The sequence below is a fragment of the Morchella sextelata genome (genome assembly GCF_020137385.1).
Source record: "Morchella sextelata strain SCLS chromosome Unknown scls_10, whole genome shotgun sequence".
Classification (NCBI taxonomy): domain Eukaryota; kingdom Fungi; phylum Ascomycota; class Pezizomycetes; order Pezizales; family Morchellaceae; genus Morchella; species Morchella sextelata.
The window spans coordinates 1,763,368-1,788,476 of NW_025408625.1; the positions used below are offsets into that span (position 1 = coordinate 1,763,368).

At 47.7% G+C, this 25,109-nt stretch overlaps 2 protein-coding genes across 2 annotated transcripts; both read left to right on the forward strand.

Moving 5' to 3' along the window:
* Positions 1-18,916: 18,916 nt before the first annotated feature.
* Positions 18,917-19,621, forward strand: H6S33_001439 (uncharacterized protein; the record flags this gene model as incomplete). The annotated part of the gene is made up of 1 exon (XM_044832817.1): positions 18,917-19,621. The coding sequence occupies one exon, from the start codon at positions 18,917-18,919 to the stop codon at positions 19,619-19,621; it is 705 nt and encodes a 234-aa protein (XP_044694406.1).
* Positions 19,622-20,646: 1,025 nt separating this feature from the next.
* H6S33_001440 (uncharacterized protein) lies at positions 20,647-22,809 on the forward strand (the record flags this gene model as incomplete). Its single annotated transcript, XM_044832818.1, has 1 exon — positions 20,647-22,809. The coding sequence occupies one exon, from the start codon at positions 20,647-20,649 to the stop codon at positions 22,807-22,809; it is 2,163 nt and encodes a 720-aa protein (XP_044694407.1).
* Positions 22,810-25,109: the final 2,300 nt, after the last annotated feature.

Genomic DNA, 25,109 nt, shown 5'->3' on the forward strand with positions numbered 1-25,109 from the left:
ATCTCCCCCTCTGGAGATGTTAGGATAGAGTGACCCCGCTTATAACACCTATGAAACTTTTGCTTCTTTTGATTATGTCAGTAGTACCAGTTGAGTACTTCCCGATGCTCTCACAGTTTTCTTGAATGCTCTCATGGCACGATGGATGCTCTCACGTTACGGCCAATTTTCCCACGGCACCATGAATGCTCCAGTGAATGCCCAAATGAATGCTCACTCAAGTGCTCCTGAGAGTGCTCCCAGAGCACTGACCAATGATTCCAGAGCTGAGGTATTCGTCATACCCACTCAAGGTGAGGCAACCCTCACTTTACCTTCTCTGTATTGATACGCTGTCGTCAAAGTATAGGAAGGCACCAGTCCCTCAAATGATATTTAACGTAGGTATCTGCAACGTCGCTGTACGGTTAGTAACAGGATATTGATACGAGCACTATCCTGTATACTGGTGATGACTAGTCAACCTTTGATAGAGGTGTATGTTTCTGTCGATTCGTGAAAGTCATAATTAGACTTGAGATTGAGGTCATGGTACGGCTCATTTGAAAGATCAATGTGCATATATAAGCAGCAAATATGGACTGGGAATGCACTCCTGGAGTGAGCTTGCTGGATAGCCAGACTCAGATACTGAGCGGCCAAAACCTTACTTCCTTCTTCCAATCTGCATGCATAGCAAAACCACACGAATTTTGAATTAGAGAGTCCAATTGGATCTAACGTTCCTAGAGCACTCATGAATGCCCTCAGGGCTTTGCGAGCATTCAACTAAATTGATTTCAAGTACGCAAGTCTATCCTAGTATTTAACAACCAATTATTAGTCTCCACCTCAAACAAATGGGCCATTCCCAATATACTACAAATATTAACAACCCAAATCCTCTTACTCCTCCTCCTACAAACCTTCAGAAGCCCATGTGAGCTATCAGTGATACCACGATCCTTTGCTCTGAGTAGCTCCACTATACATAGTCTATGTACTCGCCCTCCACTGTCTCGCAGGTTTAACAAAGCCTCCACACGTACTGTTAAGCATCCCCAAAACACTCCCCACTTTTCTGAAGATGGTACCGACACCCATACCCAATTCTTTCTTATTTTCCCTTTCCTAAAAGCCACATTTTCCGTACACTTAATATTGTCAACCTCGTACACTTCAGGTCTTTGGAAGATTGGTATCGGACCCTGCAAATATGTAAACATCTCCATCCGGCGCTCTAAAATGCGCTCAGAGCTTCCGGCAAAGCTCTGAGAGCATACCGCATTCTCTACATACTCTTTTGTCAGGCGATATAAAGTGGGATGAGTTATTTGCAATCCATCCACAATATTGAAAAGTATTTCCGATTTCGTGGAGGGGTTGCAAAGACGCCTTGGAGGCAAACATCCTTCTACTATGGATCGTTTATTTGAAGTTTTTTTCCTCTCTTCAATTTTAACAATCTCAATAACTCCTTTAGGTTATCTCGATGGCTACAAAGGATGCCGTCAATACTCTCAGGACCTCCAATAATGTCTTTCAGATTCAGCATTCGAATCTCTAACGCCAACCACCATCCCCAATAGTACAGAATCTTCGTTGTAGCATCAACCTTGTTGGATGCTCCGTATGCCTCTTTTATCTGAAGTACATACGGGAATTTGCTAATATCAATGGAGTAATGGGGAATGTTCCCAAGGTGCTCAGCATGTTCCCGATAATGCGATAACAGGTGCAATTTGATGAAGTTGAAGTGAGATATTTCTCATATCCCGGGAATCTCCTCCAAGCCTCGCTGAGCACTCTGGGAGCCTGAGGTGTTTAAGGCTTTTCTCCGATTTCTCGCATCCTTGATCATCTTCTTGTGTGCTCAGAATTCAAAAAAGATATCCTTGTACGTATCGAAATCCTCGAGATAGCTCTCCATATAGTTCAGTGTGCTCGTTGTATGACTTCCATACTGCACCAATCAGTGGAAGTTGATTAAAACTCTTACACATTTCAATTCGTTTGTGAAGTCTCTCCTAATAGCCACCCCCGGGTTTCTCAAAGCAGCCGCCAGTGTTCCAAGAATGACCCGTCACAGATTTCTTATCTCCTTCCCTTCCCATTAGGTGGTGGCACAATATGCATTGTTCATTACTGTTAGTCCATGGTAAGATGCAATCCAGGCCCAAGCCTTGTCAAATTCTTGCAATCGATTGTGCTTCTTCAAAAAAGCCTCATCCCACTCCATCATATGATTCAACACCCTTAGGTAGATATTGTACAGAATGTCTGGTATGTTGATATCGTATGGATTAACCCTCGGCATACCCCAGGAAGCATTGAAGAGTATCTTCGCTAATATCACGACAAGGTATTCCACCGGTCCTAGGTTTCTTAGGTTTTTCCTGAAGAGTTTTATTTTTTTCTGGTAATCCTCCTAATTACGGTAAGGCTCCGGCGAGTGCTCCCAAGACTGTGGAATTCCAGCTCGCATCTTGGCCAAGAACTAGTACTAATATTTTGTAACTTTGCATGCTCACGTTGATCAGCGATCCAACCTGACAACACTGGAAAGCATAGATGTTCATACCCGTTGGTTAATGTTATTAATTCTCCTTCCTGAGAGCACCCCTATATGCTTTGAAAGATTTCCCCAACGGCACGATGCAGCACCATTCTACTCTGATGTCATAAAGTGGAATTAGCGAGTGAGTTATTCCTGGGCTTGGGCCCGGACTGGCAGTAGCTGTAGGAGAATTAATGAATGCCCGGTAGGCTTGCTCTGGACCGATGACTTGATGTTCCTGATGGTAAGATAGATTGGCCAGGCTTTCATGTCCCCACTACAATTTGTCAAATGTGTGCCATCTGATGGGCATATAATTGGTACCACACTCGACCCCTCCGGTAGGTTATTTGGTCTAGAAAGCATTAGTGACTGCTCATAGAGTACTTGTGAGGCGTACCAGACCTGCGTCTCCCATTGTAATGGAGCTATTTCAACGGTCTGATATATGAGTACAAATAAGGCCCATATAACGGGGACTATGGGCGTAGGAACTATAAAGCCAAGGAATACAATCGAGGCGAAGACGTAGACGTAGGAGCTTCGTGGACTATGGACTATGGGGCCGAAGGGTACACCTAAGGCAAGAACGGGGACTGTGGACTATGGACTATGGATGGTTGTACCTGGTCTAGTATACCGGGTAAACCCTATGACGTAGCGCGAACCAAATAGTATTCGTAACTGTGAAGTACAGAGGTTACATAAAGAGAAAAGAGAAAAAAAGAGAAACAAGAAATCACGAGACAACGCCCCCCTTATATATCCATATCCTATCCCAATGCTGACTCATATCCTCGCATAACAGAAACAGAAAGAACATAATAGAAATCCGCTTCACTAAACCCAACCACACTGCATAATCCTTCTCCCTTGTACCCAGACAGCTCACATAGCCAACCTGCCTAGCTGCCGTTACAGACCAGTTACATGCTGAGAGTTATTGTTAGAAGCCAGTTGCACAGTGATATGAAAGTACCGGCAGTGCGGTTAGCTACCAGTTGTTAGAGCAACTACATTCTGGACACCAGGAAGGGGATCTATTCATGGGAGCAATAACTGACAAGTTTATACATTTCCAGTGACCAGAAAGCCAGCTAGAGTGAAGCTCTGATTGCCTGTTGATCCTCTTTATCCTCTGAGCATTGCAAGTCCGCCGATTTGTAGCAGAGACTATGCCAGGGAAGTCTACAATAAGCAAAAGCTCTACAGCAATGATTAAGCTTACACATAAGTGATAGCTCATTCATGCAGGACCCAGTTCTGTGGCAATGGAAGCTGCAGGTATTATAAAGGTTTTGACTCATGGCGGTTGCCTTGGGTATCGGAAATACCTGTTAACACTTAGAGAAAAACGGGGTTGTGGTGGTATTGTTTCCCAGACCGAGAAAAAGACTTCACCGGAACTTAGTAAGGAGTTAGGAGTAGAGAATAGAAGTCTTCAGAGTAGAAGTACTCAGGCTCATTCTCGCCCTTCAGTCCTGTTCTCCTCAGTTTTCATCAGAAAAAAAAAGCAAGTTCTTATCGGTAGCAGAGCCCTTAAAGATTATTGAGTTCTATGGATAGTATCTTTGAATAATCTGCAACCTGAATCTGTATCTTGCACGGTTGTCTCTATTCTGTCCTATTCTATTTCTCTCAGAACAGACCTCCCTTAAACCTATCACCATTCTCCTGTATGCATTTTCCCATACATTCTCTCGCCAGATTCATTATGCTCTACCACTGGCACGTACACCAATGACTCCTGAAAGGTCCGTTACCCTAGAAGATATCGCACAATTGTCATTGGATTCCCGTAATAGTAAGAGATTTTCTCTGCCTCAATATCCAACTGTGAATAATGCCACCTCGCCTTTCCCAATATGTAATTCATTTCCTCCAAACTCTTTATAAAACCTCACTCAGTCTTGTGGGAGCATTCGCTACTGCTTGATGGAGCATGTAGAAAGCAACTGTCGATATTTCCTTGTGAGACCTTCGACAGTATGAAATAACTTTCCATTCCAAACTCGTATGTTGAGTTGAATGGATGCCATAGGTATCGGAGATGGTTTTGTGAGCATTCGTCGTAGTCTTCCGAGCGGTAGAGACGTTCCCCAGTACCTTCATAAATTCTTGTCGCTGCCTCATGCCTATTTGCATCTTCATCTACCTCTTCCATTATAAAATATGATCAGATTCTAGATCTGAATTATTCTCAGGATCTTGATCATGATAATTGATACTGTTGCTCTCCGAACTATTCGAGTCATCATGGGCATCTGAATAGGGATCGTGAATACCTTCCGAGCTGTGGTGAGTGTCATCGGGCATTTCTTGATGATGCTCCAAGAGCAAAAACTAGTTTACCAGTCATTCATCTGCTTCAAATAAATATGTAGTTCGAAGACGTTTATCGAAGTTCACGAAGGAGCTGTACCGCTTGCTGTAAAAAGGGCAAGACCATTTCATTGAAGGCTCACGATGCTACCAAAGCACTCCCGAGTGCTGTGAACATTTGTTTTCTGCCAAGGCCGAAGAGGCTCTTTCCTGCAGGTACTGCTGCAGAGTGCTGAAATGATTTGATTAGTCAGCCAATGAGTCTCTCCCCTGCATCCCGTCAGCAAAGCTGACTTTCAGTACAAGTCTGATGTCATACATCAACCCAATACAAACACAAATACCAACACGAAAAAATACCCACCACCCCAATCAGGCGGATAGTTATGTTAGATTCTATGGCTCTGAGCATCTACACTCTCTCCCTGAGTACTCGCAGAGTCTTTTAAGATCGAGACAGTATTCTCAGTGTCAAATTCAATCTTAATATCGACTACGAGCTCAAAGAATATATTCTCTCCGAATCAGCTTACTAGAAGACAGAGCACTAACACCAAGAAGCATACAAACACCAACCCCTATACCAGAATATTATCGAGGTCACCATTGGTACTGTCCGCGCATTTACGAGTGCACCTGGAGCATTTAGATCATCAAAATCATATATTCAAGCAAACATTCAGTACGAGCACCGGTGTTCTCGGAAGCGTGACAAGCTCAAGAAAAAAGCCAATTGTACACGGTAGAAGAGCATTTCTCCCTTCCTTCAAGTTCGTGAGAAGTTCCTAACCACCTTCAAGTTCTCCTCTACCTATCACTTCAAGGTTTCAATAGCTTTCAACATTACCTGTTGAAATCTCATTCTTTTAGTTCCTTCGTTTTCAAGTGATTCAAGTTTTGCAATCTTTATAAATAAGATTGTATTTCTCTCTCCTAATCCAATTAATTTCAGAACCATACTCACTATAGTGATACATTAATATTATCAGACTCCAAACACTACTCAGAGAACTCCCGGTAGCTACAAGAATACAAATCATATTCCCAATAAGAAGCACTTGTGTGACATATACGAAGACGATAATGAAAAGACTCAACAAAAACCCAAGAAAGACAAAGCGTCCCAAAAACATAAGAAACACGGAAGTCCTTGTGGCGCAAATCGTCCCGCGAAACTGTCAAGCATATACCGGAGGAGATACAAAAAACACCCTTGAGACAGTCGCCAGTGCTTTCCAGGTTCACCCCGATCAACAATAGCCGAAAACAAAACTCCGTACCTCCAACAATTCGGACTGAACCCCTGACTCCGACAAATACTAACCTAGCTCCATCGGACACTAAAGGGATCTTTCCGAGTAACTGGGGGTAACCCTAACTGATTCTGACTCCTTTCCCGACTTTGATTCCGGACTCCTCTCTGAACCATACATAATTGACGATCAAGATCTAGCAACAGGACCAGCAACAAGCCAACTAGCAGCAGTCTCCACTTCTTCCTCAGAATGCATCAGTGCTACATCAGAAGCCCTTGTACGGATGACCATACTTAGGGTTAGTGCTACCATACTACTACCCGCTAGTGCTCCACGAAAGAACGTCGCCCGGAAGATGTTAGTACCAGGTCAAGTTCTCACTCAGTCCAAGTCTAGTGCAGTCCGCTCAACAAGTCCAGCAGCAACAGATCCAGCAACAAGCCCAGCAACAAGCCACTCAACAGGCTCAGCAGGCTCTAGTACTCCCTTACCAGCATCCATCAGTGCTCCATCGAAGGCTCTTGCACCGGAGACCCCTACCTTCAAGCCCCGACGCCCCTCTTCTTTATTTTCTAGTGCAAGCCCATCCAAACTAATGGACCACCCCTCACCAGTACGACAGAGAAGAATAAGACCCGTACTACTGCCAATTGTCCAAGAGACATCCCCGAGTATTCAAGAGATATCTTCTAGCTCGAGAGCATTGAAGATGACTCAAACAACTAACGCAAAGATAACTTTAGGTCTACTCAACCTACCTAAAGGATACACCAGCATCCGCAACGGCCTAAAGATGGAAATACAGAATGTAGATTGGGTCAATAAAAACACCCCCAGATTGATTGCGTTTAATGCCCTATTCTTTTACTTGATGAACCTACACTCGCTCAATGGAATTCTGTCAACTTGACTTAGGGTTGACTTCGATGCCCATAGACTACTAGCAAGAGCTCTCCAGTAGCTCATCGCGGATGTTGGTATAAAGTATAAGTTATCAAGGGGACATAGAGACCGTCAGTTCAAAGAGGCTCCCAGTGATAGTGATGATTAATGATGGCGGTTGTCAGGTAGCCAGAAGACAATCTCGCAAAGGAAAAGAGGGTGCAGTACCCCCGAACCTCATTTGACCTTCTATAATGGTTAACGTTATAGACTCAATGCTCTAGAGGCATTCTTTGACCTCATCCCACCAACTACTTATGACTGGAATGATCCTCTGAAAGAACCTTCATTCATTGAAATTTTGAAAAACATAACTTAGTTCGAGCTATGCAAGTTGATCCTGAAGTACACTGCATCTGGCAGAGTAGTCAGGACTATCTGAGGAGCAATTGTGAACATCCTCCTGGCAGCTGTTCCTACCGTTTGGCCGGTGCAGGTACAAATTACCGATTCAGATGAGCTCAAAGGTTGGTTGAAGAACAGCAATTCCAGGCTTCAGAGAATATTGGCGATCCGTCATTGAGTAGGTACGGGTGCTAACCTGAATGGTACGGAATCCCCCCAGTTGAACCCGGCTTTCCCTCACGTTTAGGAAAATGATTATAGCATCATCGATATTCCTGTAGATGATTCGGATTATGAGGAGAGAAAGCACCGAATAAATGCCAAGGGACTGAAGGTACATATATCTAGAACTGATACCCGTAATCAAAAACTAACTCAGACTCTTGTTAGGCACCGTGATAGACAGCAGGATGCTATCGATGATTTAGACTCCAAATACATTAGGAAGTATCCTTTGGGTGTCGGGGTTGCTGACCCAAACTTCTTAGAGGGGACGATCTGGACACCTGTCGGGATAGCAGCCAAGAGAGCTGCTGACGCTCTCATGGCTGCTGGTGCTCCTGATGTTGGAGGTGGTAGAGGTGATGGAAGTGGAGCTCGTGGTGGTGGTGGTAGTAGTGGTGGTGGTCCAGGACCTCCTCCTCCTCCTGGCGGCGCTGGTGGTGGAGGACCAAGTGGAGGCGGTGGTGATGGTGAAGGTGGTGAGCCAGCTGGAGGTGGTGGCGATGGTGGTGGTGGTGCGAATAGTGGGTATCATTAGTTTTCTTTGGTATAATCTCTAACTTCCCTTCTTGTGGAATTGCCAGTAACCTTTTAATAGTTGTTAGGATTATTTTGTGAGCACTCGCGATAGCTGCTGAAGTGTGGTACGATTTGCTGTTTTGGATTTGCCTTTGTATATCAATGGATGAATTATATTGGTTGAGATTAGATTAGATGAGATTAGATTAGTGCAGGTAGTAATTGCATTGCTTTTATTTCAAATTCGAATCAAACTCCTCGATTGGTCTCAGAGCACTCGGTACCACTTCAGAAAGTGCAGTATAATAAGTAATGATAAATGATGTGCTTGAGTGCAGAAATAATGGTAACGCCAGATGATCCCTGTCGTATGAAGATTAGCGGCGCAAATTTTCTTACCAAGAATTGATTTCTAATTGAAGATATCGCGAGTACTTCTAGAGCACTGCGGATATTTTTACCAGTCATCACAATATCTCCCACCAAGTGATCCTCCAATACAGCACCTCCTGCACCAAAGTGCCCACAACTCCCCACATAACCTGAAGAAGATGGATAGACTAATGAGTCTGTGATATCTTGCCGACCATTGACTCCACTGCCAGCCCGTACTCGAAGTGGTCAATCGACCACCGCCACCCAAATACTTTGGAAAAGTATCCTCCGTTCTTCCAAAACCCAAAGTGGGAGGAGTAGGCCTCGGAGAGTAGAATTTCATATCTCCGATAATCATACTGACAATTTTGAAGTGTAGGAGAAGCCAGGGGCAATTGAGGTACCTGAGTTGGAAGAAGTAGTTGATACTAGCCACTTAGACTATGATGAGACTTCGGAGAACGACCACAAGAGCTCTGAGGAGGATGAGGATGAACCAGAGGATGGTACACAAGCCCTCTTCCCAATCTCTACCTGGAGTGCTTATGCTGTCAGAAAGAGATTTGATACAGCTGAATCAATTACTGGTAGAGTAGTGGGCAATGCTCAGAGGAAACTAACTGGTGCGGTAGCAGAGGTCATTGCTTCTTCCGATATATCGATGCACGTGGTACAGGTTCGACTTTATCTTGCTCATTGATGCTTTCTAATATGTAAGCATTAGTGACTGATGATTCAGAGGGGAACTCGACGGGGCGTGAAAGTAATACTTAAACAAGGGAGAGCAGCACCCACTTCAGCACTTAGCCAGAATGCATCTCAGGTAGCTGTAACGGTAACTATACATTTCGGTTAGTGCTAAATTGGAATATAAAGAGGAAGTATTGTGCAGTGGGATTAGGATTTGTAATGGGGTTTCCTGTTATGTTCTTTCAGTTTCTGTTACGCGGAAGTATTAGTCATCATTGAACTAGGGTTGGATATTTAAGGGGACGTTGTCTCGTGCTGTTATCTGTCTTTTCTCTTTCCTTCTTTCTTTACGCAACCTCTGTATTCTACTTGCTCGCTAAGGCTCGCAAAGAACTCCCTGATATCAAACCTCGCTTCAAAAACACTTTATTTTTATTCCTCTCGGTTTACCCTGGTATACCATACCAGGCTGAGCCAATTCGTCCCCGATCGTACGGTCGCGTTTGTTGTTCCTAGCGAAAGAAACACCACGAAAACTGGCTTCTAGCGAACAATTCTCCAGCCTTGACCTCCCGAAAGGAAGGAAAAGAAACCTTTCCGAAACGTCACTCTACGCCGCCAGGAGAACTGGACATTCAATCATGTCGCAGCAAGCTTCGCTCCAGTCCTTTTTCACCCAATCTTCCCAGCAAGGGACAGCCCCCTCGCAGATCAGGAACACTCAGGTTCCCGACCCAATCCCATCCGGAGCTCAAGAACAGGAATTCTCCTCGACCTTTGCAACAGAATCCGACTACAACGACCCCTACCAACCGAGAATCGACTACCTCTACCCGAGCATTGTCCCCCAGGATACTCACAACCAGACGGACCTGAACTATATTACCTGGGCCATCAGACATGCCACCAGCCGAATTTGCCCACCCACCGACAGGATTGAAATCCTCGAAGAGCAAACGACCACACTCCGGAGAACAGTGGATACACTGAGGCACCAAATCGAGGCGCAGACAACTATGATCACCAGTATGCACTCGGCGATCCATCTTCTCCTCAACAAACAACCACAACCGCAACAACCGCAGCAACCACAACAACAGCAACAACAGCAACAACAGCAACAACAGCGAAAACAACAACCGCAGGGACAGAGAATGCCCCCTCCAGCGGTCCCCCAAACAGTTCCCCAAGCAGCGCCTCAGGCAGCTCCTCAGGCCCCCCCACCCGCACCCCCCCAACAAGCCCCACCCCGTGGATGGAAAGCAGGCACCTGGGCCGCCGTGGCCTCGGCCCCCGGTCCTGCCCAAGGAAATTTCCAGGTTGTTGAGAGAAGAAAGAAGTCTGCAAAGCCAAAAGCGGATCCTCTCTTCAAGCCAGAATATACCAAAATCAACAGAGAAATCATTGTCGAAACCACTGCCCCATCCGACGTCAATCCCTCCGAGATCAGGACCCTAGTCAATTCAAGAATTCAGGACGAATCCTGCCACTTTATTTCAGCAAGGAGAACACCCAAGGATAACTTTATCCTGGAAACAAAGTTTGTCACCCCAGCATCGAAGGCAATGGAATATGCCAAGGAAATCGAGGAGGCTCTCCTCACCCTACAAGTACCAGTCGCTATCATCCGGGCAAACTCCAAATGGTCAAAGTTCCTTATTCACGGAATCCCCACGACGGTCGGAGAAGGCGTCGAGGCAGGCCAACTGGTAGCATCCGAAATTAGAAGCAACTATGGAGAGAACTTCCAACTTGCCCAGGTTCCCCGCTGGATCTCCAGAGCAGAGACTCGAATGGAGAAAACCCACTCATCAATGGTCATCGCGCTCCCAGGACAGGTCACAATGGAAACACTAGGAGTTAAGTTCCTATCCCTCTTTAACCGAAGCTGCCACATCGAGGCCTTCCTCCCAACCTTCCCAGACACCCAATGCGCGAAGTGCCTCGAATACGGTCACCGCCAGGAGAAATGCAAAAACAATGGGAGATGCGGTCATTGTGCCGGAGATCACCTCACCAGCTTCCACCCATGCAATCAATGCCAAGGAGGATATAGATGCACCCACACCCCAATCAGATGTCTGAACTGCAAAGGAATCCATAAGGCCTCCGACCCAGCATGCCCCGAAAGAGTCAAACGCCGATTCCTTAACAAAGGAAAAGAAAACGCCCCACCCGTTCAAGACCCACCGGCCGCACCCGTCCAAGAGTCGATAGTTCAAGTACCAGCCACCGCCCCAGTCGGAGCCACACCCGTTCCCGAAGAAGACCAACCCATGACAAATAATGCTTAGGCCTCGAACCACCGCGCTCGCACACCAACTCAATTGTGCACGGAGCGAACTCATTACCAAGGCGGCGGTAGAAGAAGCGGAAACAGACTCTAGTATTTATTTCCTATTATTACAAGAACCATGGACCTCAGCAGAGGGATACCCACCAGAATCGAACCTCTTTTATATTTTTACAGCCAGCAATACCAATACAAAATGCGCAACATACGTCCGCAAACATGCCAACCTCAAACCAAAACACCACTACACACACGATAATTTCATAGTATCGATTACGGTAGAAATCCAGAACAAGAAAGCCCAAATCCTAAACATATACTCCCCAGGCCGAAGTGGCCCCTTCGCTCAGATAGCAAGTACAATCCAAACCCTTGATAATTGTCTAGTAATGGGAGACTTCAACTGCCACCATCAAATGTGGTACGGAGTAAATTCACATGAATACAGAAACAACATTCGAGCAGACCGCGTCAATGGTGCACGACTAAAACAGTGGATAACCCGACAGAAACTGTCCCTCCTGAACGAACCAGGCGTCTTTACGCATTTCCCCAGAGACAGAGGGAAAAGGCCCACAACCATCGACCTTACATTTGTAAAAGGCCCAATACTCGATCACAACCTACGATGGAGCACTGAACCCTACGGAGCGGGCTCAGACCATGGGAGAACCTCCGTTCACTTACACTTGGAGAAACCACCTTTTGTACCAAGACGAATGTGGCGACAAACAGACTGGAAGCTATTGGAAAACCACATGTCAAACATTTCCATCCCTGCAGAGGCATGGGAAACCAAGGATCTTACGGAACAGACTGTTGATTTCTTTCTAGAACTGGTCAGGTCAACAGTCAGTATAGTAACACCGCTCTCGAAGGAGGGGGTAAGAGCCAACTCCTGGTGGTCAGATGAAATGAAACAAATGAAGGCAAAGGTAAATGCAGCAGAAAGGAAGGCGAGGAACACAAGGAAACCCAATTACGTGGAGGAACACCGGAAGGCTTGCAGGGAATGGACAGTCATGATCCGGAAAGCAAAAGCGGACCAGCGGGAAAAGACGATGAACGAGGCGAAAGGTAGTGAAGTCTGGAGAATCCTAAACGTAGGAAGAAGAAGAGACACAATCATACCAACCATACAAGGTGAAGAAACGTTTGCGGGGAAGTGTCAAGCTCTAAGAGCCCAACTTTTCCCCTCGAAACGGACGTCCCCCGACCATCCCCCCCTAAACATTAGACCCCCCTCTTTTGACCTTAGCAACACCTTCGACATAGTCACCCCCGAAGAACTTAATAAAGCAATCGACTCCTGTCCAGCCCACTCGGCGACCGGCCCGGATGGCATTCCTTATACCTTTATTAAAGCAATAGTCAAAGCAAATACAACTATAATCCAAGACATGTTCTCCGCCATGCTCCGGCACGGCGTACACCCAGCGGAATGGAAGATAGCTAAGTGTATCCCGATCCCGAAACCCGGTAAAGCAAACTATCATGACGCAAAAGCCTACCGGCCCATTTCCCTTCTACAATGCTTCAGCAAAATCCTGGAGAAGATAGTGGCCCAAAGACTCTGCACCGCTGGAGAAATTCTAGGCACACTCTCAGCGAATCAATTTGGAGGAAGACCAACCATCTCGGCAATCGACGCCCTGCTGAGAACCTTAACGCCAATACAACAAAACCTACTACTGAAAAACAGTACCGGAGTCGCGCGGCGAGACAGACCAGCGATCCTAACCAATGATATCCAAGGAGCATTTAACTGCGTCGACCACCTACTCCTCGCGGAAATCATGCAACAACAAAAATTCCCTACCTACTTAACAGAATGGTGCAAGGAATTCAATACCGGCAGAAAACTACAGTTTCAATTTAACCATGAGCTAGAAGAACCACAGCCCTATGATTCTGGAGTGCCGCAAGGTAGCCCCATGTCCCCGGTGCTATTTATGATTTACGCCGGAGTAATCCTGGACCCAACAAGCAGTCCGAAAGAGATGGACACAACATACATCGACGATGATGCGCTGGTACAAATATCCAAAACACCAGGCTTCACAATCAAGAGAATGGAGGAACGAATGAGAGAGAGACTAATAAAAGCTGAGCCACTCCAAATTAAATACGACCCGGATAAATCCGATCTGATCTTCTTCCGGCCTACCACATCATCCATACAACAACCACGACTCCCGGTCAAAGTTAACAATATCAATATACACCCCAAGGAAAGACTGAAATATGTAGGAGTCTGGATAGATCCGACCCTCTCCTTCCGGCCCCACATTGAAGCAGCGATCGCAAAAGGCCTTAAAGCCCTCCACCAGATTCGATACACAGCCCGCTTGCCAGGCATAACGGTCAAAACAATTCATCATATCATAACACAAGGCTTCCTCCCAAGCCTACTCTACGGATCCGAGGCTTGGTGGACCGGTGCAGACCACATTATAAGATCCCTCGAACCACTATATAATGAAGCGGCCCGGATCATCACCGGCCTACCACGATGGACCAAAAGAGCTAAACTCCTCCGAGAAGCAGGCCTACCCCCCTTAGAACACCTCCTGACATATCGCTCAAGAAAGTACGGAACCAGAATACTCTGCTCCGAGGCAACCCACCCCAACAATGAATCCCTGATCGAGCTCCTCCCTTACAAAGAAGCAAATATCAAAGGAACAGGCCTACACCGAATCGCTTCCCTACTACTCCCATACCAGACCCCTGGAAATGCGAGAGATAAGTGGAACCAAAATAAACTACTACGCGACCACCTGTTGGAAGAATGGAACACACAATCAATACCGAACTACCACCACCGGGGGGAATTCCGCCCCCCTCCCAAGATAGCGAAACTCACCCTTACGGAAGCAAAAAAAGTATTTCGAATCCGGTGCCAAACCACCCGAATCGACAAACACGCAGTATATACAGACCCCGAACCATGCCAGTGTGGTATGGAAAACTCAGCGAAACACATACTCATGGAATGCCCAGCGTGGGCTCGAATCCGTACCCCCCTAATAGAGAAGATCCCCGGAGCGATGACCTGGGAAAACTGGATGTTTACAAACCTGAGAACGGACCTCATCCTACAATTTGCGAAACAATCTCAACTCTCGAAATGGTACGAGTCGGCGGAGGCGGAGGCGGACCTGGAAGAGGGGATGGAAGAAAATGACCGGGAACGGGATTAGGAAGGGGAGTTTCCTTTTTACTCTTTAAAAAATTTTTTTCTTTTTGATTTGATGGATCCAGCGCTCGAGTCCGCTGAGATATGTTATTTCTCCTTGTCGTTGGGTCTTCTGGTCGAAGTGTTGTTCTGGATTTTCCCTGTTATTGTTCGTGCTCGCTTGTGCTTGTTTTGTTCTTGTTTTGTTCTTGTTCGTTTGCGTTTGCGTTTGTTGTTTGTTGTTTTCTTTCTTTCTTTTGTTCGGTTCGGTTTGTGTTTTAGGCGGTTGGGTCGGTGTGCGATAAGTCTTGTACTTCAAAGCAATATAAGTTTCTTCTTCTTCTTCTGTATTCTACTTGCTCGCTAAGGCTCGCAAAGAACTCCCTGATATCAAACCTCGCTTCAAAAACACTTTATTTTTATTCCTCTCGGTTTACCCTGGTATACCATACCAGGCTGAGCCAATTCGTCCCCGATCGTACGGTCGCGTTTGTTGTTCCTAGCGAAAGAAACACCACGAAAACTGGCTTCTAGCGAACAATTCTCCAGCCTTGACCTCCCGAAAGGAAGGAAAAGAAACCTTTCCGAAACGTCACTCTACGCCGCCAGGAGAACTGGACATTCAATCATGTCGCAGCAAGCTTCGCTCCAGTCCTTTTTCACCCAATCTTCCCAGCAAGGGACAGCCCCCTCGCAGATCAGGAACACTCAGGTTCCCGACCCAATCCCATCCGGAGCTCAAGAACAGGAATTCTCCTCGACCTTTGCAACAGAATCCGACTACAACGACCCCTACCAACCGAGAATCGACTACCTCTACCCGAGCATTGTCCCCCAGGATACTCACAACCAGACGGACCTGAACTATATTACCTGGGCCATCAGACATGCCACCAGCCGAATTTGCCCACCCACCGACAGGATTGAAATCCTCGAAGAGCAAACGACCACACTCCGGAGAACAGTGGATACACTGAGGCACCAAATCGAGGCGCAGACAACTATGATCACCAGTATGCACTCGGCGATCCATCTTCTCCTCAACAAACAACCACAACCGCAGCAACCGCAACAACCACAACAAAACCAACAACAGCAACAACAGCAACAACAGCGGAAACAACAACCGCAGGGACAGAGAATGCCCCCTCCAGCGGTCCCTCAAACAATTCCCCAAGCAGCGCCTCAGGCAGCCCCTCAGGCCCCCCCACCCGCACCCCCCCAACAAGCCCCACCCCGTGGATGGAAAGCAGGCACCTGGGCCGCCGTGGCCTCGGCACCCGGTCCTGCTCAAGGAAGTTTCCAGGTTGTTGAGAGAAGAAAGAAGTCCGCAAAGCCAAAAGCGGACCCCCTCTTCAAGCCAGAATATACCAAAATCAACAGAGAAATCATCGTTGAAACCACTGCTCCATCCGACGTCAATCCCTCCGAGATCAGGACCCTAGTCAATGCAAGAATTCAGGACGAATCCTGCCACTTCATCTCAGCAAGGAGAACACCCAAGGATAATTTTATCCTGGAAACTAAGTTTGTCACCCCAGCAACAAAGGCAATGGAATACGCCAAAGAAATTGAGGAGGCTCTCCTCACCCTACAAGTACCAGTCGCCATCATCCGGGCAAACTCCAAATGGTCAAAGTTCCTCATTCACGGAATCCCCACAACGGTCGGAGAAGGCGCCGAGGCAGGACAACTGGTAGCATCCGAAATTAGAAGCAACTATGGGGAGAACTTCCAACTTGCCCAGGTTCCCCGCTGGATATCCAGGGCAGAAACTCGAATGGAGAAAACCCACTCATCGATGGTTATCGCGCTCCCAGGACAAATCACAATGGAAACACTAGGAGTTAAATTCCTATCTCTCTTCAACCGAAGCTGCCATATCGAGGCCTTCCTCCCAACCTTCCCGGATACTCAGTGTGCAAAGTGCCTCGAATACGGCCACCGCCAAGAGAAATGTAAGAACAATGGGAAATGCGGCCATTGCGCCGGAGATCACCTCACCAGTTTCCACCCATGCAATCAATGCCAGGGAGGATATAGATGCACCCATACCCCAATCAGATGTCTGAACTGTAAAGGAATCCATAAGGCTTCCGACCCAGCATGCCCTGAAAGAGTTAAACGCCGATTCCTCAACAAAGGAAAGGAAAACGCCCCACCCGCCCAAGACCCACCCGCCGCACCCGCCCAAGAGCCACTTTTAATAATCCAAGTACCAGCCACCGCCCCGGTCGAAGCCACACCCGTTCCCGAAGACGACCAACACATGTCGAATAATGCCTAGGCCTCGAACAACCGCGCTCGCACACCAACTTAACTGTGCACGGAGCGAACTAATCACCAAGGCGGCGGTGGAAGAAGCAGAAACAGACTCGAGCATTTATTTCCTACTATTACAAGAACCATGGACCTCAACAGAGGGATATCCACCAGAATCAAATCTCTTTTACCTTTTTACAGCCAGCAATACCAATACGAAATGCGCAACATATGTCCGCAAACATGCCAACCTGAAACCAAAACACCACTATACACATGATAACTTCATAGTATCGATTACGGTAGAAATCCAGAATAAGAAAACCCAAATCCTAAACATATACTACCCAGGCCGAAGTGGCCCCTTCGCTCAAATAGCAAGTACAATCGAAACCCTTGATAACTGTCTAGTAATGGGAGACTTCAACTGCCACCATCAGATGTGGTACGGAGTAAATTCACATGAATACGGAAACAACATTCGAGCAGACCGCGTCAATGGCGCACGGTTAAAACGATGGATAACCCGACAGAAACTGACCCTCCTGAACGAACCAGGCGTCTTTACGCATTTCCCCAGAGACAGAGGGAAAAGGCCCACAACCATCGACCTTGCATTTGTAAAAGGCCCAACACTCGACCACAACCTACGATGGAGTACTGAACCCTACGGAGCGGGCTCAGACCACGGGAGAACCTCCGTCCACTTACACCTGGAAAAACCACCTTTTGTACCAAGACGAATGTGGCGACAAACAGACTGGAAGCTACTGGAGAACCAAATGTCAAACATCTCCATCCCTGTAGAGGCATGGGAAACCAAGGAACACACGGAACAAACTGTCGATTTCTTCCTAGAACTGGTCAGGTCAACAGTCAGCATAGTAACACCACTCTCGAAGGAGGGGGTAAGAGCCAACTCCTGGTGGTCAGATGAGATGAAACAGATGAAGGCAAGGGTAAACGCAGCAGAAAGGAAGGCGAGAAATACAAGGAAATCCAATCAAGTGGAGGAACACCGGAAGGCTTGCAGAGAATGGACAGTCATGATCCGGAAAGCAAAAGCGGACCAGCCGGAAAAGACGATGAACGAGGCGAAAGGTAGTGAAGTCTGGAGAATCCTAAGCGCAGAAAAGAGACGAGACACAATCATACCAACCATACAAGGTGAAGAAACGTTTGCGGGGAAGTGTCAAGCTCTAAGAGCCCAACTTTTCCCCTCGAAACGGACGTCCCCCGACCATCCCCCCTTGAACATTAGACCCCCCTCTTTTGACCTTAGCAATACCTTCGACATAGTCACCCCCGAAGAACTTAACAAAGCAATCGACTCCTGCCCAGCGCACTCAGCGACCGGCCCGGATGGCATCCCTTATACCTTTATTAAAGCTATAGTCAAAGCAAACACAACTCTAATCCAAGACATGTTCTCCGCTATGCTCCGGCACGGTGTACATCCAGCGGAATGGAAAATAGCTAAGTGTATCCCGATCCCGAAACCCGGTAAAGCAAATTATCATGAAGCAAAAGCCTACCGGCCCATTTCCCTTCTACAATGTTTCAGCAAAATCCTGGAGAAGATAGTGGCCCAGAGACTCTGCACCGCTGGAGAAATCCTAGGCACACTCTCAGCAAACCAATTCGGAGGAAGACCAACCATCTCGGCAATCGACGCCCTCCTGAGAACCTTGACACCAATACAACAAAACCTACTACTAAAAAACAGCACCGGAATCGCCCGGCGAGATAGACCAGCGATCCTAACCAACGACATCCAAGGAGCATTCAATTGTGTCGATCACCTACTCCTCGCGGAAATCATGCACCAACAAAAATTCCCCACCTATCTGACAGAATGGTGCAAGGAATTCAACACCGGCAGAAAACTACAGTTCCAATTCAACCATGAGCTAGAAGAACCACAGCCCTATGATTCTGGAGTGCCGTAAGGTAGCCCCATGTCTCCGGTACTATTCATGATCTATGCCGGAGTAATTCTGGGCCCAACTAGCAGCCCAAAAGAGATGGACACAACTTACATCGATGACGATACGCTGGTGCAAATATCCAAAACACCAGGCTTTACAATCAAGAGAATGGAGGAACGAATGAGAGAAAGATTAATTAAAGCTGAGCCACTCCAAATCAAATACGACCCGGATAAATCCGATCTGATCTTCTTCCGGCCCACCACATCATCCACACAACAACCACGACTTCCAGTCAAAGTTAACAACATCGATATGTACCCCAAGGAGAGGCTGAAATACGTAGGAGTCTGGATAGATCCAACCCTCTCCTTCCGGCCCCATATCGAAGCAGCAATCGCAAAAGGCCTAAAAGCCCTCCACCAAATCCGAAACACCGCCCGCCTGCCAGGGATAACAGTCAAGACAGTTCATCACCTAATAACACAGGGCTTCCTTCCAAGCCTGCTCTACGGATCTGAGGCCTGGTGGACTGGCGCAGACCACATCATTAGATCACTAGAACCACTATACAACGAAGCTGCCCGGATCATCACGGGCCTACCTCGATGGACCAAGAGAGCTAAACTCCTCCGAGAAGCAGGACTACCCCCCCTAGAACACCTTCTAACATATCGCTCAAGAAAGTACGGAACCAGAATACTCTGCACCGAGGCAACCCACTGTTACAGGAAACACGAACACTGCTCCTAAGTCAAGGAATAAGGATAATACGAGTGATGGGTTGTGATGTGAGTACGGTCGGGTAACGAGGGAACCAGCATAGGAAGGTACCGAGGGGTGTGGGGGCACCGGGTGCAACCACACTAGTATTAGGCTGTTGTGAGGGCACGCTTACTATTGGGTGTCTCACCCGGAACGGAATAGAAGCGGGGCTTATGGCTGCAGGCCATTCTACTTAGGGAAGTAGCTCTAGGACAATAGCATGATACAGCTCGGTTACTGGCAATTGCGGGGTTCATGGTTACGTGTCGGAATTAGAATGGAGGAACGGAACTATGCGGGGGCGCTTTTCTATTGGGGGTTATCTTCGGGTTGATTGTCTTATTCTATTATCGTTATCTCATTAGTATTAGAAAGCGGGCCTTGGTATAGGGTCCAATATGTATAAATAGGGAAGGATTCCGCCTCGTCTTAGTGGCATCATCAGTCACTCAGCGAGCGGAATCCGGTTTACAATATTACAAGTTTAAAAGCTACAGAATTATCGCTTAGCATTGGCATTTCCCCAAACACTATATTGTTCCTCATCCACTACGCTATTATTTTATCGATCGCATATTATCAACGTCCCGATAAGACAACTACTTGCTTAGACCAATACTTGAGAGTATTTTGTTTGTGGCGGATAGTCACCGTGCGCTCAAGTAAAAGAATAAGAAAGTAGTCTATTAGAAGGACTCTTTGATACCGTATGCATCCTCGAGTAGCAACAGCAGCTATCAACAACTTTACTTGCACTACCTCTTTTGTCGTTCGCAGAGGCAGTGCCGAACACCTCTATTGCGGATACCTCGAATACGCCGGGTTTTTTGCCGAAGCAGGTACTACTTGCACGTTCGAAGAACACGACCCGGAGATCCTCAACTATCCCGAACTATTCCCCATTAAAGTCACCCTCAGTCAGCAATCCCACGGATTAGCTCACTCCGTCCCTTGGTTCGTCGTTCAACCCTGGTGCAGAAGACAGCCACAACTCAGAATCGAGCAACTTAGCGATGTCAAGGGGTCATCAGCAACAAATGGAGGAAGACTACAACATGGAGAGCTCAATCACCGTGAGAGATCGAGGTATAGTCGAGACCCAGGCGAGACAGCGCCACAGGAGGGATCTAGACATGCCGATCAGCGACCTCTTCAGATCGACTCAGCCGGCCGCATCCTATGGCCAACCCCGCTCCCGCAGGCAAGGGGACTATCGAGATTATTCCCCGTACAAAACGCCAATCAGAGAACGATCTTCTATTCCGAGGCCCTCGGTCCTCAGGGTAACGGACGACGACGAGGACACGAATATGGACGTGGAAGAACGCCGTATCGAGCACCCCTTTGGAGAAATCATCGGGCAGGAAATCGAACGGAGAGGAGCCCCAGTGGTTCAGCAGCTGAGTCGCGGACTTGGAGACCTCACTGTGAGCGTCCAAGACCTGCCCGCAATCAGGGAAATTACTCGGCAGCACGCGGCGCAGCTTGACCAGCAGCACGAAGAGCAGACCAAACTCATCCGCGAAGTGCAGATGAAGTTCAACCAGGACCAAGAAGAACGGGAGCGCCGAGATGGGTACATCCTCGCGCAAGTGCGGGCAGAGACAGCCGCAACCACTACGAACCTCGGCCAAGTCTTGGAACAGATCGCCAATACCACTAAGGCCCACCAACAGCGGCAGGAAGAGCAGGCCCAGCACATAACTATGCTGGCCGACTGGATTCAAAGGCTGCCGAAAGAAGGCCCAGCCCAAGTCCCAGACGGCGTAGCAGCTACACTGGCACAATTGGAGAGGACCATGCAGCAGCAGGTCTCCTTGGTAGATGGGTTCTCTGGGACAAGGACGGCTCTAGAAGAAATGATAGAGCAGATGAAGGAAACAGCCCGTAAAGCGGCTGCGGAAAAACCACTGGCCCCAGAGACAGGTGGCGGCGGATCAGGCCCACCTCCTAGACCACCTCCCCAACAACCAGTCGCCCCTCCAGCCGGCTCCGAATCCAGTGAAGACCTCGAAGACCCAGGCCAACAAGGGAAGCAAGGAGGTCAAGGAGCACAAGGTGGAGGTAACGGGGATGGCAACAAGGGAGGAGGTCAAGGAGCACAAGGTGGAGGTAACGGGAATGGCAATAAGGGAGGTAACGCCCCGGAAGCACCCGGATCATCCCCATCGGATTCCTCAGATTCGGAAGGCGAACGCCGCAAGCGGCTGGAACGTAAGAAACGAAGACACGAAAGGAGGCGCCAACGAGAGCAAGAACTCTCGCACACCCCTCGCGCCACCGTAGGTGATGCACCGAAAAAGGCCAACATTCCCTTCTCCGGAAAAGCCGATCAGGACGTAAGACTCTGGATCGATCAGATGGAAATTCTAATCAGTCTCCAGAAGAAGGTCCAATGGGATGATGGCACCAAGATTATGTGGGCATCCCTCGAGTTCACCGGTAGTGCGGCAAACTTTTGGCGGAATTTTACGGAGAGGTTGGCTGTGGACAGAAGTATCGGAACCTGGGAACGGTTCAAGCAAGAGCTCCGTACCCAATATGGCAACCGCACAAGTCAGGAACAGGCCAAGCAGAAGATGGACAGACTCCGGCAAACTGACCCAATCGACGACTACATCAACGAGATGCAGAACCTAGAATGGGACGCACGAGTTGGACCAGTTGTCATGAGATCCATGATCCTAACAGGAATAAACTCCTCGCTGGAACAACGGCTCTCCAATGCGATTGAGGAGCCTAATGATTTCGTGGACTGGTTAGCCTGGGTACGAAAAGTCGGACGCAAGGACCACGAGGTGAAGGCTCGGAAAGAAATCCTGCGAGGAAAGGATACGGTGAAACCCCGCGAGGAAAAAACGGAACGGCGGAAATCGCGCAACAACGCAAATCCTCGGAAAACTTTTCCCGCATCAGCCAACAACTCCAAGACCTCAGATGACTTAGGTGTCATCAAAGAAGAGAAGGAGAAATGGCAGAAGGAAGGAAAGTGTTTCCGTTGTGGTAGAGATAACCACTTCGTAAAGGATTGCGTGGCAACGAGCAAAGTCAGGTTAACGAACCTGAAGAGAAAAGAGTATCCTTCCGGGAGAAAGGACCACGGAAGGGAGGGTGATAAGAAACGGAAATTGGGGCCACAAAATGAGGCATTTAGGGCAAGGATTACGAATTTGTAGGACTAAATTGATTGGGTATTTCTATTTTTTATGCGGTGTTTCATTCTATGTTGTGTTACGGGTTTTATTTGGGAAAAAGACTTTTCTAAGGGATCGGGTTATGTTATGTTCTATCGGTTTTGCGCAATTTAAATTCTCTTTACACACATTTCGAGAAGCGGGGTTACATTCCGAAAATACCTGGTGCATAAGTGTTGTACTATGATTTTGATCAACGCTCGAATTTTCTATATAAACTCCCTCGCCCGCGCTCTGAACAAGAACTATCAACATCAACCTACTTAGACCCAAGAACAATCTACCTTACCTTACACTTTTCAAACATACGAATATGTCTTTACATCACCAAGAAACCCGCCTTGAGATTGAGATCTCTTGGAACCACCCCGCAACTAGTACCCAACATGCAGAAACAGTCAACGCACTCCTAGACAGCGGAACAGAGGACTGGGTTATGTCCTGGAACTGTGTCCATCGTCTAAAGATCCCAACTCAACCTCGACCCAAGCCTCTCATCATCAGACAGGCTGACGGCACCCCTATGCCTAACTCCGGTACTTACATCACCAAATCTCTTACCCTCCGCGTCGACAACCATCTAGACAGAGACATCGTCTGCGAGGTTGGCTCATTCGCAGGAGAAGACCTCGTCATACCACATCGATGGCTCAAGGAGCATCAACCTACCATACATTGGGGTCAGAACAAGGTCACCTTCGACAACATCAATTGTCAAGTGAAGGGATGCTTCAGGACCATGTATGATATATACGAAGAAGACCCAGAAGAGCTGGTCATCAGGCTGTTGAGGTCGTCACCCGAGACACAGATGATGATCGAGCAACACCCCTTCTGGGCAAGGGCATTGGTAGGCGAGGCTCTCGCTAGTGCTATACCGATGGAATACCAGGACTTCGTCGATGTCTTCTCTAAGGAGGGAGCCGATCGACTACCTGATCACTCTGAATGGGACCATACTATTCCCCTTATGGAAGGAAAGCAGCCTCCATGGGGACCGATCTATGCGCTCTCCCCAGTGGAACAAAAGGCACTTCGGGAGTACTTGGACGAAATGCTAGCCTCTGGCAAAATAGTCCCCTCCACCAGCCCGGCAGCAGCACCGATCCTGTTCGTGAAGAAAGCCAATGGAAAACTGAGGTTATGCGTAGACTTTCGTGGCTTAAACGCTATCACGGTCAAGAATCGCTACCCCCTTCCACTCATGACAGAGTTGGCCGATTCGACGAAAGGAGCAGAGTTCTTCACCAAGATAGACCTGAAAAATGGCTATAACTTGATTAGGATTGCTGCTGGCGAGGAATGGAAAACAGCTTTTAGAACGAAGTACGGCCACTTCGAATATAGGGTAATGCCTTTTGGCTTAACCAATGCACCGGCGTCGTTCCAGGTCATGGTCAATACCATATTCAAGGATCTTCTAGATCAAGGCGTAGTAGTCTACTTGGATGATATTCTAATATATTCAAAGACTAAGGAAGAGCATACGGCTCTTGTGAGGAAGATATTGGGGCGACTGCAACAAAACCATCTATACGGGAACCTCGAGAAAACGGAATGGTACAAACAGGAGGTAGAATTCCTGGGATTTGTACTATCAGGGAAAGGGAACCAGGTCTCGCCTAAGAAGGTGAAGGCAATCATGGAATGGTTACCACCCACCAAGGTCAAGGAACTTCAATGTTTCCTCGGATTCGCCAACTTCCTACGACGGTTCATCCACAGGTACTCCGAAGTTTGTCGACCAATGACCGACCTCTTGAAGAAGGGTTCCGTATGGCGATGGAGCAGTGAACAGCAAAATGCTTTCGACGAACTCAAGGAGAGATTTACGTCTGCCCCAATACTACGACACTATGACGAACACCGCGAAGCGATCATAGAAACTGACGCGAGTGACTGGGCTGAGGCCGCAGTACTCTCTCAGGTGTTCGAGGACGGTATTCTACACCCGGTAGCTTACCACTCTCGCAAGTTCAACGAAGCAGAGGTAAACTACGAGATCTATGACAAGGAGATGCTCGCTATAGTTTCTGCTCTCTTGACTTGGAGACATTGGCTGGAAGGAACGGACATTCCTATCCAGATACATTCGGATCGTCAGAACCTACAGTACTTCACAACGACCAAGAAGTTGTCGAGAAGACAAGCCAGGTGGGCCGAAAAGATAGCACCTTTTCGCTTCAGGATTCATTACCGACCAGGCGAAAAAAATGGCAAGCCAGATGCACTTACAAGGCGCCCAGAGTTCGCTATGGAAGGGGGAGTAATGCGCGAACAAC